The sequence below is a fragment of the Salmo trutta genome, chromosome 2, assembly GCF_901001165.1.
Source record: "Salmo trutta chromosome 2, fSalTru1.1, whole genome shotgun sequence".
NCBI lineage: Eukaryota > Metazoa > Chordata > Actinopteri > Salmoniformes > Salmonidae > Salmo > Salmo trutta.
In genome coordinates this window covers 72,732,430-72,747,250 of record NC_042958.1, presented here as the reverse complement: position 1 = coordinate 72,747,250, position 14,821 = coordinate 72,732,430, and the positions used below count along the sequence as shown (strand labels likewise).

Sequence of the window (14,821 nt, the reverse complement as noted above, 5' to 3'; positions counted from 1 at the left end):
AATTATAAGGGAGCAGCAGAATTTATAAATTGCCTACAATAATTACACAGTCTTTTCACGCAGGTAGGCCTATTCCAGTACTTGAATTTCTAAGCTCCAAATTCAAGTAGGCAACTTCAAGCCCCTTGTATTGTTTAAAATTGCATGCCCCTTATATTGTTTAAATGTGTCATGTTATTTCATTACCAGATGATATTGTGAATAAGGCCACTAGGCTATGAAATTTGTTGTCATTATATCCAAAATAATTTCTAGGAATAGCATTGGGTGTTGCGCAATATTCTATCAACAGAATTGCGCACACTTGACTTGGTGTCCAATCCGAGGCACAAAAACATATGAAAACATGAACACAATACCTTGATGCTTTCTTTCTCTGTTAAATCTAATGAGACCTTGCTGTAAATCAAGCAGACAACAACAGATGACCAACATCAATTCACTAGGGATATTAGATCCAACAAATGAGACACCAAAATACTCTGGACATTCCTCATGAACATTCCTTTTTCCAGCACTAGGACTGTTGCATTGCATGCTCAATCACAACAGCTGTTCTTCACTTGACTGTCATTTGAAAAATTATTTTCTGGATCAGATGATGTGTGAAAATGAGAGCATTTCGTATTATTCTGTACATAAACCGGACACTCCATTTACAATAGTATATGCTACGTTTAGTATGGTATGTATTAATTTGTGGATGTTCATCACCCATTTCGTATATATTACGAATTACAATTCATATTATATGTAACAAATTTGCTAAAAGTACAATATGTTACTAAAGCAAAACGTACAATATGTTACGAATTTGCCTAGTGTATTATGTGTTACGAATTCTAGCTAATTAGCTAAGGTTAGCTATGCTAGGGGTTAGGATTAAGGTTAGGGTTAAGTTTAAGAGTTAGGTTAAAGGGTTAAGGTTAGGGGAAGGGTTAGCTAAAAGGGTTAAAGTTAGTGTTATGGTTTGGGGAAGGGTTAGCTAACATGCTAAGTAGTTGCAAAATAGCTAAAAAGTAGTTAGTAGTTGCAAAGTTGTCCGTGAGGAGATTTGAATTTGCAATCTTTGGTTTGCTAGACGTTCACATTATACGCCCACCCATCCACCCTACTTCCTTTTTTGCCTTAAGTAACTGTCTTATGTAACCATACCAAACTTAACATATCCTACTAATTTGAGTGTCTCATTTACTATGTTATGTCTAGTCTATGAGACCAGGCTGGACAGATGGTTACTTGTAGGGTGGTTGGTCGGGGTAGATAGGTGGGTGTATAACACGAACCCAAAAGGATGCAAGTTTGAATCTCAACACAGACAACTTTAGCATTTTAGCTAATTAGAACTTTTTAACTACTTACTACTTTTTAGCTTTTTAGCTACTTGCAACTACTTAGCATGTTAGCTACCCCTAACCTTAACCATTTTAGCTAATCCTTCCCCTAACCTTAACTCTTTAACCTAACTTCTAACCTTGTCCTAGCTAACCTTAGCCAGCTAGCTAGAATTCGTAACATATCATACGCTCTGCAAAATCATATCATATTTTATGTTTGACAAATTCGTAACATATTGTACGCTTCGCTAATTCATAATGAATTGGATGGAGATCCAAATGAATACATACTATACGAAACGTAACATATCATATCATATACTAAACGGAGTGTCTCAGATTTACATACAGAATAAAATGAAATGCTCTGAGACCAGGTTGACCAGGCTGTCTTATGTAACCATACCAAATGTAATATATCAGCTGGATCCAACATGGATTATGCATAATTATTGAAGAACCATGGTAATGACAGTATCGATTTATGTTTTCAGTATCAAGGTATGTTGACTCTTTCTGTTAGAAGCATTCGATTTTGCAATCACATTTTTTTGTTTGGACTTGTGTGCCAATTAAAACTGTTTTCACCCTGTAACATAAGGAGACATGAAATGTTACGTAGTTACACTGCATTTCTGAGATCTCCATACAAAAAACTGTCCGACAGCTAGATCCAGGATTCTTACAGGGTTCAAGTACAATGTATAATTTAACTAATTAATGCTTAATATATGATATAACGACAACTTACACTGCCATAAAAAATTCTGATTATTATCGATGACAGCTGTAACAAGTTGTCCAGTGTGGGAAATCTTCACTGGTACCATAGTTTATAAAAAGACCCATTACTGTCACACCCTGATCTGTTTCACCTGTCTTTGTGCTTGTCTCCACCCCCCTCGTGGTGTCACCCATCTTCCCCATTATCCCCAGTGTATTTATAACTGTGTTCTCGGTTTGACTGTTGCCAGTTCGTTTTGTTCTTCAAGCCTACCAGCGTTTTTCCCTTGCGCCTGTCTGTTTCTAGTTCCTGTTTTCTAGTTTTCCCGGTTCTGACCATTCTGCCTGCCCTGACCCTGACTGCCGTTCTATACCTTTTGGACTCTGATCTGGAATACCGACATCTGCCTGCCCTTAACCTGTTGTTTTGCCTACCCCTGTTCTAGTAATAACCTTCTGTTACTTTAACACTGTCTGCATCTGGGTCTTCCCTAAAACATCATAGTACGAACTGGCCATGACTGACCCAGCAGACTCGGACCAGCTTCGCAACACAATCTCCTCCCAAGGAGCCACTATTGGAAGGCACGAGCAGTTGCTTCGTGGTCTGATGGAAGGGTTCCAGACCTTGGCCGAGCGCCATGACCGAGCATTGAACACATTGCTGGAGCAATTCTGCGGGTTGTTTGTTAGGCAGCCTACCACAACGCTAACCTCCCAGTCCCTCAGTAACCCGGCTGATAGCAGCACCACCTCCCCGGCCACCCCGGTTTCCCGGGAACCCTGGAACGATTCGTCGGGCACCTGTCGGGCATTTCTCGCTCATTATTCCCTCATCCTCGAGCTGCAGCCCAACTCCTTCCTCTCTGACTGCTCTAAGATAGCGTACCTCATCATGCTAATGTCTGGGAGGGCTCTCACCTGGGCTACGGCAGTATGGGAACAACAGTCGGCCGTATGCTTCAGTCTGGAGGAGTTTATGGCGGAGGTAAGGAAAGTTTTCGATGCTCCATTGCCAGTGTGGCAGACTATGCGGTGGATTTCTGCACGTTGCCAGCTGAGAGTGCCTGGAACCTGGAAGCGCTGTTCGACATGTTCCTGCACGGAGTTTCGGAGGAAGTAAAGGACAAGCTTGCAGCCCGGAAACTACCAACGGATCTCGACTCGCTCATCGCCTTGACCATTCAGCTAAATGGGCGACTATGGGAAAGAAGGAAGGAGAGGAGATTTGATTTCAGTTGCCCGCGCAAGGATTCTACCTCGCCTCCGAGGCATCCTAGAAGTCCCCGACGGCTCCGTTGCCGAGAGAACCCGAGGCTATCCGAGCTCCACCGAGAGTCTCCAAAGTCTGCTGATTCAACTTGGCAGAGCTAGGCTATCTCCAGACGAATGGCTATACAGGCTTCACACTAAGAGCTGCCTGTATTGCGGGACTACTGGTCATTTCGTCTCCACCTGTCCACTAAAAGACCAGGCTCACCGGTAGGAGCGAGTACTCTGGTGGGCCATACGGAGAACATTTCCTCTTGCCTTACTCGCACCCCTTTTCATGCCATTTTGCTATGTGGGAATCAATCGAAATCTCTCTTGGTACTCATAGACTCTGGGGCCGATAAGAGCTTTATGGACGCTACCCTGGCGTCCGTAAACCACTCTGCCCCTCTCTATTCCCATGGACGTTAGAGCGCTGGACGGGCGTACCTCTATAGGCCGGGTCACCCACAATACTAACCCCATCAACCTAACTGTGTCAGGGAACCACAGCGAGATGATACATTCCTGCTCATTAAGCCTCCTCAGGTTCCCGTGGTATTGGGATTCTCTGGCTCCAGCGACACAATCCCCTTATTGACTAGTCTGCTGGTGCCATCATGGGCTGGAGTCCGTTCTGTCATGCTCATTGCATGAAGTCAGTGCAGACTGCCCCGGAACATCTTCCTGGGGGCTCAGAAGTTGCCCCGGACCTCTCCGCCATTCCCACAGAGTATCAGGACCTCCGGGGGGAGTTCAGTAAGGCCCGGGCCATTTCGCTTCCACCACACTGACCCTATGACTGCGGGATTGACCTTCTTGCAGGCACCACTCCGCCCCGGGGACAACTGTACTCTCTGTCGGGTCCGGAGACCAAAGCTATGGAGACCTACATTGAGGACTCCCTAGCTGCAGGGTTCATCCATCCTTCTGCCTCCCTCGCCTGCACAGGGTTTGCATTTGTGAAGAAGTTGGACAAAACCCTGCGCCCATGCAACGACTACCGGGGCCTCAATGACATCACTGTGAAGAACCGCTACTTGCTTCCACTCATCTCCTCGGCCTTTGAGCCGCTCCAGGGGGCCACCGTGTTCTCCAAGCTGGACCTATGGAATGCTTAGCACCTGATGCAGATGCTGGATGGGGACGAGTGGAAGACAGCCTTCAACATGGCCAGCGGTCACTACGAGTATCTGTTCATGCCATTTGGCATTACCAACGTCCCAGCTGTGTTCCAGGCTCTGGTTAATGATGTTCTCCGCAACATGTTGAACCGGTTTGTCTTCGTCTACCTTGACGACATCCTCGTCTTCTCCCGCTCAGCCCAATAACACGTGCTCCACGTCTGACATGTTCTCCAACGCCTCCTGGAGAACCAGCTTTTTGTGAAAGCAGAGAAGTGCAAATCCCATCGCTCCACCATCCCCTTCCAGGGTTACATCATCGCTGCAGACAGATGGATCCCGGGAAGGTGAGAGCGGTGGTGGATTGACCCCAGCCCACATCCAGGGTGCAGCTGCAACGTTTCCTGGGATTTGCCAACTTTTATCGCCGCATTATCCAGCTCCCCCCTCTCTGCACTCACCTCTCCCAAGGTTCCTTTCAAGTGGTCCCCAGCTGCTGACCGGGCGTTCCAGGATCTCAAACACCGTTTCACCACAGCTCCCATCTTGGTTCAACCTGACCCGTCCAGCCAGTTCGTGGTGGAGGCCGATGCTTCGGATGTCGGAGTGGGCTGTCCTGTCCCAGCGTTCTGCCCTGGACCTCAAGTTACATCCCGGCGCCGCCTTCTCCCATCACCTGAATGCCACGGAGAGGAGCTACGATGTGGGAAATCATGAGCTTCTTGCAGTGAAGATGGCGTTGAAGGAGTGGAGGCACTGGCTGGAGGGGGCGGAACATCCGTTCGTTGTGTGGACCGATCACAAGAACCTGGAATATCTCCACACTGCCAAGCGTCTCAATTCCAGGAAAGCTAGGTGGCCCCTGCTTTTCACCCGGTTCAACTTCTCCCTCTCCTATCGCCCGGGATCCAAGAATGTCAAGCCGGGTGAGCTTTCACGCCACTATAGCCCCACGGCTACTACCCTGGAACCCGAGACCACCCTTCCCACCTCATGCCTGGTGACGGCACAGAATAGGGAAGCACGTTTGTGAGGTGCAGCATCCCCAGCCGAACCCCGGGGGGGCCCAGATAAACAGATGTTTGCTCCTGACGCGGTCCACTACTCTGTCCTGGAGTAGGCCCCCTCCTCCAGGCTTGCCTGCCACCTGGGCGCCCATTGGACCCTGGTCTTTGTGCGACAACGCTTTTGGTGGCCTACCATGGTTCCTGACATGCACAATCTGTGCGCAGAACAAGACTCCTCAAAAAGCTCCGGCTGGTCTCCTTCAACCTCTGCCTGTCCCTCACTGTCCCTGGTCTCACATATCCCTGGACTTTGTCATGGGTCTCCCCCCGTCTGATGCAACACCGCCATCCTGACAGTAATGGACCGGTTTTCCAAAGCCACCCACTTCATTCCTCTCCCTAAGCTACCCTCTGCCAAAGAGACAGCCCAGCTCATGGTGCAGCACATCTTCCGGATCCATGGCCTCCCAGTGGACGTGGTCTCCGACCGGGGTCCTTGGTTCTCGTCCTGGAAGGCGTTCTACACACTCATTGGGTCGTCGGCCAGCCTGTCCTCCGGGTTCCACCCCCAGTATACTCTCTCCACCCCCAGTCCAACGGACCGGTTTTCCAAAGCCACCCACTTCATTCCTCTCCCTAAGCTACCCTCTGCCAAAGAGACAGCCCAGCTCATGGTGCAGCACATCTTCCGGATCCATGGCCTCCCAGTGGACGTGGTCTCCGACCGGGGTCCTTGGTTCTCGTCCTGGTTCTGGAAGGCGTTCTACACACTCATTGGGTTGTCGGCCAACCTGTCCTCCGGGTTCCACCCCCAGAGTATTCTGTTAACTATTGTGTGTGTGTTCTACTGAGGATGGGCCTCTGGGAGATAACACTGACAGGAGATTTATGATGTATTTTGGGTGATAAAACCTAAAGAGCATTCCAGAGCATGAGTTAATGTTTCTGTTCTATACTGTACCAGGGAGAGATGGTTCCAGTTTGGAGTCGGAGGGCCAGAAGTCCACTGGAGGGCCACTGGTCTTAACAATGAAAACTGTTGACACAGCAGATACTGTCTGCTATATATTATAGGTATCTTTCATACGCATCTTAACCTTGTGACCCATTCTATATATCTGTTGTTCGTCATGTAGGTTGAAAGTGGTGTATCTTGGCTATAAAAGACCTTTGTACTTTTGTCTTGGCACTCTCAACGGATCATCAGAAACTGTGATTCGTCGACAAGCCATTGCAAAGCTCTCACTATTAAAGATTTAGTTTAAGTATAACTCTGACTTGTGTGATAAGTTTGTCTCTCCTCATTTGATAGTAAAGACATTAACAACCACACCCTCCGGGTGGAGTCCCGCAAACTTTCCCCCCCGTTTATCTGCCCTTTCCCCATTTCATTTGCCCCTCTGCTGTTCGTCTTCTGTTGCCCAGTACCCTCCGTATACATCCCACTTTTCATGTGTCTAGAATCAAACCCATGTCTCGACACCCCTTTGTCTCCTGTTTCCAGGCCCACCCCTCTCCCCCGTCACATTGACGGACAACTTGTCAAATAAGTTAAGTTTTCCTACGGTGTGAACAAATGTATATGACCCTGTTCAGACGAAAAGGGTGGTGCTTAATTCCAAATACACCAGGACACTCCTGTAAAGCAGAAAATAATGGATAGGTGTAAGCAATATGGTGAAGCAATTATTATATTGCTTTAACCTAACCATTTCTCTAATATCTGCAGGAGTGTCTAGGGAGTGTTAGCTTGATTTGGAATTCAGCATTCATAGCACACTGAACCATGTGGGAGTATAATTTGGTCCCAAGGACAAAATAACCCTCTACTGTCCATCAATGTCCATATGAAGAAACGTTCCCGTTTTAGGGTAAGGAGTGCTGATCAAGGATCAGGTCCACCCTGTCCATATAATCTTAATCATTACGATCTGAAAGACAAAATTGATCCGATAATCAGCACATAATCAGCAACACTTGTGAATACAGGCCTGTTTATGTGCATTATGAATAAGAGGGGAATAATTGTGTGGCTCCTTTTGTATTTTTTTCCCCCATGATCAGAGAATGATACCATGACGGATGACAACAAACTGATAACTCCCAGTTTATATTGTTAGACATTGGCCATGTTTGTATACCTTAAACATGAATCGTTCCTTCGTCTTTTCCTTTAGGTAACCTGACCTATAAGTGAGATGATAAGTTCAAATATGGTGTCCACCCCATTGCTTCTACCAAACTTACTGCATGAGATCAGCGATTTGCTCAAGGAAGGAAGGGTGTATTTTTTAAGTATTCAAACAGGGCCTATATAGTTGAAGTCGGAAGTTTCCATACACCTTAGCCAAATACATTTGAACTCAGTTTTTCACATTTCCTGACATTTAATCCTAGTAAATATTCCCTGTCTTAGGTCAGTTAGGATTACCACTTTAATTTAAGAATGTGAAATAATAGTAGAGAGAATGATTTATTTTCTGCTTTTATTTCTTTCATTACATTCCCATTGGGTCAGAAGTTTACATACACTAAATTAGTATTTGGTAGCATTGCCTTTAAATTGCTTACCTTGCGTCAAACGTTTTGGGTAGCCTTCCATAAGCTTCCCACAATAAGTTGGGTGAATTTTGGCCCATTCCTCCTGACAGAGCTGGTGTAACTGAGTCAGCTTTGTAGGCCTCCTTGCTCGCACACGCTTTTTTCAGTTCTGCCCACAAATTATCTATAGGATTGAGGTCAGGGCTTTGTGATGGCCACTCCAATACCTTGACTTTGTCGTCCTTAAGCCATTTTGCCACAACTTTGGAAGTATGCTTGGGGTCATTGTCGATTTGGAAGACCCATTTGCAACCAAGCTTTAATTTCCTGACTGATGTCTTGAGATGTTGCTTCAATATATCCACATACATTTCCTCCCTCATAATGCCATCTATTTTGTGAAGTGCATCAGTCCCTCCTGCAGTGAAGCACCCCTACAACATGATGCTGCCACCCCCGTGCTTCACGGTTGGGATGGTGTTCTTCGGCTTGCAAGCCTCCCCCTTTATCCTCCAAACATAACGATGGTATTTTGGCCAAACAGTTCTATTTTTGTTTCATCAGACCAGTGGACATTTCTTCAAAAAGTATGATCTTTGTCCCCATGTGCAGTTGCAAACCATAGTCTGGCTTTTTTATGGCGGTTTTGGAGCAGGGGCTTCTTCCTTGCTGAGCAGTATTTCAGGTTATGTCTATATAGGACTCGTTTTACTGTGGATATAGATACTTTTGTACCTGTTTCCTCCAGCATCTTCACAAGGTTTTTTGCTGTTGTTCTGGGATTGCTTTGCACTTTTCCCACCAAAGTACGTTCATCTCTAGGAGACAGAACGCGTCTCCTTCCTGAGCGGTATGACGGCTGCATTGTCCCATGGTGTTTATACTTGCTTACTATTGTTTGTACAGATGAACGTGGTACCTTCAGGCATTTGGAAATTGCACCCAAGGATGAACCAGACTTGTGGAGGTCTACAATTTTTTTCTGAGGTCCTGGCTGATTTCTTTTGATTTTCCCATGATGTCAAGCAAAGAGGCACTGAGTTTGAAGGTAGGCCTTGAAATACAACCACAGGTACTCAAATGATGTCAATTTGCCTATCAGAAGCTTCTAAAGCCATGGAATCATTTTCTGGAATTTTCCAAGCTGTTTAAAGGCACAGTCAACTTAGTGTATGTAAACTTCTGACCAACTGGAATTTGTGGAATGGTTGAAAAATTTGTTTTAGTGACTCCAACCTAAGTGTATGTAAACCTCCGACTTCAACTGTATCTCTGGACCATGCAGTTATGACATAAGAGCCTACTGTGAAATCTTGTTGCCCACCTGCAGGTGAGGCCTATGATGAAGAGTATGATGGCGGTGAGGTCACACTTGTTCCAAACGTCCTGGACGTACTTCCTCATCCTCTGACGCCACATCATGCTACCCACTAAGAACGTCTGGGATAAGAGAAGACATGGGTCAATCAAACACTGTTACCTCCAGTCAGAACATATAGCTACTGTAAGTTAGTCCCAGTCATCCAGGGTGAGCGTAGATAGCTAATTGAAAAACAGAAAGGCAAACGCTGCACACTGCTGCGCATGCTCCCTGGTGATATCTATTGCCAACGAACTCCAGCACCTGCGGAAAGTACCTGGATGTGCGTATGTTCTTCAGCTTTAGATAGCTAATTGCTAATCAATATTGCTAGTTAGCTAAATTAAGTCTTACAAGCATTAAAAGTGCCATAAAGAGTTAATAATATATAAACATTACATATGTAGACACTGTACACATTACACTACACCAGTATATCAGTTAGGGTTAGGGTTTTTGCCTTTGGCGCCAACTGCAGGCTATTTTCTTATGCAGGGGCAATAAGAATGCAGTATATCCTGGTACTAGGGACCCAATCCTGGTCCTGGTGACCGAAAGGGGTGCACATTTTTTGTTTTTTTCCCTAGCACTAAGACACCTGATTCAACTAAAGGCTTGATGATGAGTTGAGTAGTTGAAACAAGTGTGTTAGTGCTGCAAGGGCAAAAACAAAAATGTGCACCCCTTTGGGTCTCCTTCAGCCATCTTTCTCTTCCCACCTCTCGGATCTCCTCACAGACGATGGTGAACACCCAGAAGTACAACACACACTCGGCGCTAGCGGGGCCTCGCGGGGGTGGCGGCTTAAAGTCCACCAATAGCACGTAGGCAAACAGCAGAAGGAACAGGAAGTACATCAGAACGTTGCCTAAAAAGGAAGTGACGGGTGCGAACCAAAACTGCCGCCATCGGGATACCACAAAAGGCCGTTTAGGTGGGGTGTTGGGCGTGCCTGAAGAAACAGAGAAAGACGAACATATAAATACGAACTACTGCAGACTAATTTACATAAAGTAATAATGTACACATACATTTATATCCAGTACTACTGTACCATTACAAAACCAATAGACCTGTTTCAGGCATATAACAGACTCTTTAAGACTAGAACTTTAGATAAACTTGAAACATTCATGAAGCACAAAATCGATAATAGCGTGATGCAGAATGTTGAAACCTGCTAGACAACATTCTGAACTGAAGTATGCTGATGAAATGTAGCAATTAAGAACCTATGACTTGATGGGTTTGTATGACTTGGTAGATTTGCAGTGTATGGAGCTCTATCTTCAACTAAAAAGAAGTGAGGGACATTGGAGAAAATAGGGAAATGGAGATATGAGGGAATGTAATATTTTACTCACCTTTTAGAGGATATCTGGGACTATTAGGACCCTGTGTATGCTGTTCACTGAAGTAAAAATATAATATTGCAATGAGGCATTACATTGATGTACATTCACATACTCAGTGTTTTCCACAAGCACATGGAGTAGCCAGCCAAATGGAAAAATGTGCCTATTTGATTTTTGCAGAACAAGCTGTATTTTGCTAACTTTTGGTACATTCTAATGCCTTGATTCCATCCGAAACTCACAGCGAATATATTGAATACTTTATTGAATTTGATGTGGTAGGTACTGTGTTTAAATGAATGAAACTATATTAATACATTGTATTGTTAGTTTTGGATTAGGCAAGTCAGTTAAGTTAAGAATTACACAAGTTATGTAAAATACACACCAGAATGGCTTTCCAAGATGTGTTGAGTGTTCCTGAATCTCAGTCTACACATGTTGTATTCGGCGCATGTGACAAATAAATAAAGTTTGATTCCCAAACAAATTTACTGAGGCTGAGCAATTTTTTGACAAAACGATGGATATATATTACCCTAAGACTTGTGTAAAGCTGGTAGAATCTTAATGAAAATTATTCACAGCTGTACTGGATGCCAAAGGTGCTTTCACCAAGTATTAACTCAGAGGGGTGGAGAATTATCCCATTATGATATTTCAGGGGGGTGGGGTTCTATAACTTTCTTTCAGGTTGTGCAGATTTGTAGAGAAAGAAAATCTATTTTAGATTTAATTTTAAGGCAGCAAAATGTGAAAAAAAGTTAAAGGAGTGTAGACTTTCTATAGGCACTGTATACCAAAAATACAAACTACATCTTTACTTCACTTATCCTGATGCGATACCATGGACATATAACTGCGTTGTATGATTTATGAATGGTAAGTATATATGAGATCGATTTTATTCAGTCAGTTCGACAACTTTTAGAAGAAATGAATCCAGCTTGCTGTTCGTCAATCAAAGCAGAGTAAAGAGCATATGTGCCACCCCTCCATGGCTGCATATGAAACACGCCAGGGTCCAATGTTAACTTTTTTATCAATGGCCCGGTCGGGCCAGTAGGCCAAAATCTACTGGCCCAAACAGAATTTCTACTGTCCCAGACATGGTGTAGTTCTTAAATGCATTGGGGTCATGCAAGGCCTATAGGTTGGACAGGTTTGTGACTCGCGCGAGTGTGGTGGGTGCTTGAATGAATGGCCAATCATATTGCTCAAATACAAATAGCATGTCGGGCCAGTTGCTGACAAGATTCACAGGCCCAGCATGTTTTTACTGGCCCCAGGCCAGTGTGCCATCGTTGATGGCAGACACTGCACGCAAAACAAAATAAATGAATGTGCCAGAAAACAATAGCCTAAGCGGATTTCGACTCATCGTTACCACATTATATGGGACATACAAATTCAATCAAATTATATGGGACGTACAAATTCATGCTCTCTCCCTCCATGTAAAAAATGTTGACTGCAACCACAGCACTCACAACAGGTTACCAGGTACTGGGAGGCGGGACAGACAGCATTCTGGGCACAGACGTCAATTCAACGTCTATTCCATGTTGGTTCAACGTAATTTCCTTGAAATTACGTGGGAACAAAGTTGATTAAACCAGTGTGTGCCCAGTGAGAGCAGACTGTCAAACCAGTAGTGTTTCCCTGTAATCGCTCACTTTGTGACTGACACGCACCTGTCCTATCAATAGATCGCAATTTGTTTTTTATTTTTTTATTTAACTAGGCAAGTCAGTTAAGAACAAATTCTTATTTACAATGACGGCCTACCCCACCCAAACCCAGACGACGCTGGGCCAATTATTCACCGCCCTATGGGACTCCCAATCACGGCCGGATGTGATACAGCCTGGATTTGAACCAGGGACTGTAGTGACACCTCTTGCACTAAGATGCCTTAGACTGCTGCGCCACTCGGGAGCTATTAGATGCATATCGTTCATTCTAGCGGGAGAGGGCTCCGCAGAGCTTTTTCTGACTAGTGAATTGAAAATTAGCCTAATTAATTTAAGTGGAAAAAGTAGCCAGCTGAAAATGAGTCTGTAATCAGCTGTATAGCCGACAACCGGCACTAGTGGAAAACACTGCATACTTGCATATTAACAAATGTTATAGTAGGTATATTTACATGCAAACACATAACAGGTGCAGGCAACAGACAAGAAAGCAAACGTGGTGAGACATACAGTATATACACAATTTAACACACACACTACAATGAAATTGGGTTTTTAGAGGGAAAGTTACATGTGCTTGATGTCAGAGAAGGAGAAAATTGTTTCTCCATAAAGGCTGTCATTGTCTCTACCCTGTGCAACCTCATCAGGCTTCCCCGGCTCCTCCAATTCCCTGTGAAAGACAGAGTTTAAAGTATAAATAACTTTGAAACTAAGGTACTGAGGGCCAAATCCTAACCATTGGCATCAATGCATGATTTACGTAATCAGCGACTTAATCCCACACATTGCTAGTGATAAGAAGGAGAAGCAGAAAGAAAAGCACGCAGAAAGAAAGAGTTTTCCAAACACAAATTGATATTCACTTTTAAACAAGGACTAGGCTTAATCTGGGTCAGAAAAACAGACACTCCCAGACAGAGGTGGATGTGGAGGAGGTACTAAAGGTACCTGAAGGAGATGAGCTGGGTGTACATCAGAACGGGACAGAAGAAGGTGAGGAGGAGTTTCCACACCTCCGTGCTCCTCTTCATATCCCCCCACCAGATCTGAGACAGGAGAGACTGGAGGGGAGGCACATAGAGATGTCGAGGTTTGCAATTTATTCAATCTATTGTAGCCTATGATGTCCCGTTATGCTCCTGGAAACAACTTCAAATGTACATGGTTACATTCTATGCACTGGAGCATCCAAAACGCAGTGAAATATGATTACAGACAGTGAAAAGAATGCGCAGGTTGAAATGTTTTGTTTAATTCCAAGGCAGAATAGCCCAGCCAAGTAGACACAGACAATACAGACAATACAGACAATACAGCCAGCCAGACAAGTTTGTAGACTTTTCCACACTTACCTTATACTGATCTTATCAAAAAGTTTGGCAGCTTTGAGTTGGAAAGCATCACATAATTTGTACGGGTCTTACACACACACACACACACACACACACACACACACACAGACACACAGACAGACAGACAGACAGACAGACAGACAGACAGACAGACAGACAGACAGACAGACAGACAGACAGACAGACAGACAGACAGACAGACAGACAGACAGACAGACAGACAGACAGACAGACAGACAGACAGACAGACAGACAGACAGACAGACAGACAGACAGACAGACAGACCGACCTACCTGTACTCCATCGTGGCTGAAGAAGAGGCGGGCATCGGCGGCCATGCCCATCTTTAGACAGGTGGTCCCTCCCCATACGGGAGACTTCCTGATCAGCAGGGTGAAGGAGCGACTCTCACTGCTCTGGTAACACTTACTGAATACATCTACAGAGACGGATTTAAAGGCCTACATTATTTTAGCGATGCAGATACAGTTTTCGGTGAAGGAGCGACTCTCACTGCTCTGGTAACATTTACTGAATAAATCTACAGAGACGGATTTAAAGGCCTACATTATTTTAGCGATACAGATCCAGTTTTGGACGTGCGTAAAATCCCCTCCATGATATAAGCTACATGTGTCCATGCCCATCATGACACAAGAGATGAGAACCTCTGTGAATATCGGTGAACCTTGTCTTTAGAAGTTATTTTCTTGTAACAATTGTTTGTTTTCCATTTCATATGTTCAAAATCCAAGCCCTCTATAGGCTATCTTTACCTTAGGCCTACTATAACGAAGGCTGGTTCAACAGCAATTTTATGATATCATTACATTTGACATTTGTTGTTTTAAAATGTTATTAAAACCGAACATGATTTTACCGTCCTAGTTTTATGGTGAGAATGTCCGTGGCAAGCATGCAATGCAACTTTTGGAGAAGTGTGTATGCGATCTGTAAGATGGTTCAAATGTTTATAAAACATATTTGGGAGCAAGTTGCCTTGTCTGAATTATATGCCCATAGGCAACAATTATGGTGAGTAGACATTCCCCCTTTCTCTTTATATTGGATCT

At 44.5% G+C, this 14,821-nt stretch overlaps 1 protein-coding gene across 1 annotated transcript in view; it reads right to left on the bottom strand.

The window, feature by feature from the left end:
• LOC115162698 (transient receptor potential cation channel subfamily M member 4) overlaps window positions 1-14,821 on the bottom strand; it is a 91,471-nt gene that overhangs the window by 32,178 nt on the left and 44,472 nt on the right. The window contains exons 14-19 of the mRNA XM_029714175.1: window positions 14,042-14,187; window positions 13,344-13,456; window positions 12,964-13,065; window positions 10,708-10,754; window positions 10,063-10,295; window positions 9,308-9,423 (exon numbers count right to left, since the gene is read on the bottom strand). Coding sequence (XP_029570035.1) covers window positions 9,308-9,423; window positions 10,063-10,295; window positions 10,708-10,754; window positions 12,964-13,065; window positions 13,344-13,456; window positions 14,042-14,187 — 757 coding nt within the window. The remainder of the gene's footprint in view (window positions 1-9,307; window positions 9,424-10,062; window positions 10,296-10,707; window positions 10,755-12,963; window positions 13,066-13,343; window positions 13,457-14,041; window positions 14,188-14,821) is intronic.